Source organism: Brassica oleracea, chromosome C3, assembly GCF_000695525.1.
Source record: "Brassica oleracea var. oleracea cultivar TO1000 chromosome C3, BOL, whole genome shotgun sequence".
In the NCBI taxonomy this organism is placed as follows: Eukaryota; Viridiplantae; Streptophyta; class Magnoliopsida; order Brassicales; family Brassicaceae; genus Brassica; species Brassica oleracea.
Window position 1 is genome coordinate 50,117,558 of NC_027750.1, and position 1,948 is coordinate 50,119,505.

The 1,948-nt window shown below is 40.8% G+C and overlaps 1 protein-coding gene across 1 annotated transcript; it reads left to right on the plus strand.

Annotated features, from left to right (window-relative positions):
• Window positions 1-393: 393 nt before the first annotated feature.
• Window positions 394-1,152, plus strand: LOC106330827 (reticuline oxidase-like protein). The gene has a single exon (XM_013769235.1). It carries the CDS (start codon window positions 394-396, stop codon window positions 1,150-1,152), a length of 759 nt encoding a protein of 252 aa, XP_013624689.1.
• Window positions 1,153-1,948: the final 796 nt, after the last annotated feature.

Below are 1,948 nucleotides of genomic sequence, written 5' to 3' on the forward strand. Positions count from 1 at the left end.
AAAAAAAAAAAAAAAAAAAAAAAAAAGAATAGAAAAGTGCAAATAAATGTAATTCAAGCCGTTTTCTTGACCATGAGAAAGAGTCCTCCAACTCGAAGATGCTGAGACCGATGATAGTTTGTGTTTACTTGCACAGAAAGTAATAAGAGGTTTAGAAGATTGTAAAATTGATTCTTATTAGACTTGGGAAGCCGATGCCTTATATAAAAACAAAGAACGTAAACTTAAAACACCTATGATAATTATCCTAACAGATTGATAATTATCTGAGATAAGAAATATATATAAAACCAATAACGAAGTTAAAACCGGTATGAAGTTGGTTTAGAATACTCTTGACATAATCCTGTCACACTGGTTGATGTCAATGGCAAGCTCTTGAATAGATCTACCATGGGAGAAGATCTCTTCTGGGCGATCCGCGGTAGTGGTGGTGCTAGCTTCGGAGTTATCCTCTCTTGGAAAATAAACCTAGTCGATATTCCAAAGATCTTTACTGTGTTTAGGGTTAACAGAACATTGGAACAAGGTGGAACCGATGTTCTCTACAAGTGGCAGCTTGTCTCGTCCAAACTCCCTGAAAGTCTTTACGTCAGAGCAATGCCTAAGGTCGTAAACAAAACCATCGCGGTCTTATTGTACGCTCAGTTCTTGGGTCGAGCTGATGAGCTTGTGTCGATAATGAACCAAAGCTTACCTGAACTTGGGGTAAAAAACCAAGAAATGAGCTGGCTTATCACAACGTTGTTTTGGGAAGACCTACCTGCCGGTACACTGACAAGTGTTCTCTTAGACAGACCGTCCAAACCGGAAAAGTTCTTCAAGAGCAAATCTGATTATGTCAAGAAACCAATCCCTAAAGAAGGAATCAAGAAGCTATGGAAGGCAATGTTGGAGTTCAACAATGATGTGTATATCGAGTGGAACCCTTACGGTGGCGTGATAGACAAGATTCCGGCGAACGCCACCCCGTTTCCCCATCGGAAAGGTAACTTGTTGAAGATTCAATATTATACGTCATGGATGGACGCAAACTCAAAAATGGGCAGTCTGAATATGATGAGGAAGTTATACGAGGTTGCGGAACCGTACGCGTCAAGTAACTGTTGGGTTCCTTCTGGATGGAGGAAACCCATTGGGTTTGGTTGGTGATAACCAAACATGGAAGTTGGGCCATTGGTATTAGTCCATGAGATTAGTATTGGGCCTTGGAAGTTCTTAGGGCTAGTGAGACACATATATATAGTCTATTGACCTAATTTTTATGTAGAGACTTACAAGAATCAAAAAGACAAAAGAGAGAAAAGAGGGAAGGAGGCAGAATTTCGTCTGGGTTTGTTAAGGCAGATCGGGTTGATATTTTGTGGAAAGCTTCTTCAGTCAGTGAGTTAAAGGTTCACCGAAGGGATTTAGATTTCAACGGTTGGATCTTCTGTTGTCGGGGTTTTAGTGAAGCTGGTCGTCACAGTTCTTCAGCAGTGCTGTCTTGAGTGTTTGGTAAATCCGACGGTGAGATCTTCTCTGATTGAGCTGAAATTTGGCAGAGGTGTTGTTGACTGGTTTATCTTAGATTTGTACGGTGGGATTAGTCTCTGGTTGCCGTAATCCTTGTGAACTGAGGTCGTTTGGTTTCTGCTGTTTTTGAAGCTTTGTGTTGCTCTCTTGTTGTTGTTGTTCTTGTGTTGGAGATAGCTCTTTGTAGCTTGAGTATCTGTTCTGTTCAGGTTATTGAACAGGGAGGACGTGGTTTTACTCACATACATTTATATAGTGGATTGTTGAGTGGACTACGGTCCCGTGGTTTTTCCTTCTCACATCGAGGAGGTTTTCCACGTAAAAAGTGCTTGTCTCATTTAGTTATTGCTTATATTATATCCTGCTATCTTCGAAGTATTTTTCTCTCAGATTCTCACAAGGTCAGGGGAAACACGATTGCTACATTCCGCTG

Coding starts and splice junctions, on each gene's coding strand:
- LOC106330827 (XM_013769235.1), top strand. CDS start 394: ATGGGAGAAGATCTCTTCTGGGCGATCCGCGGTAGTGGTGGTGCTAGC.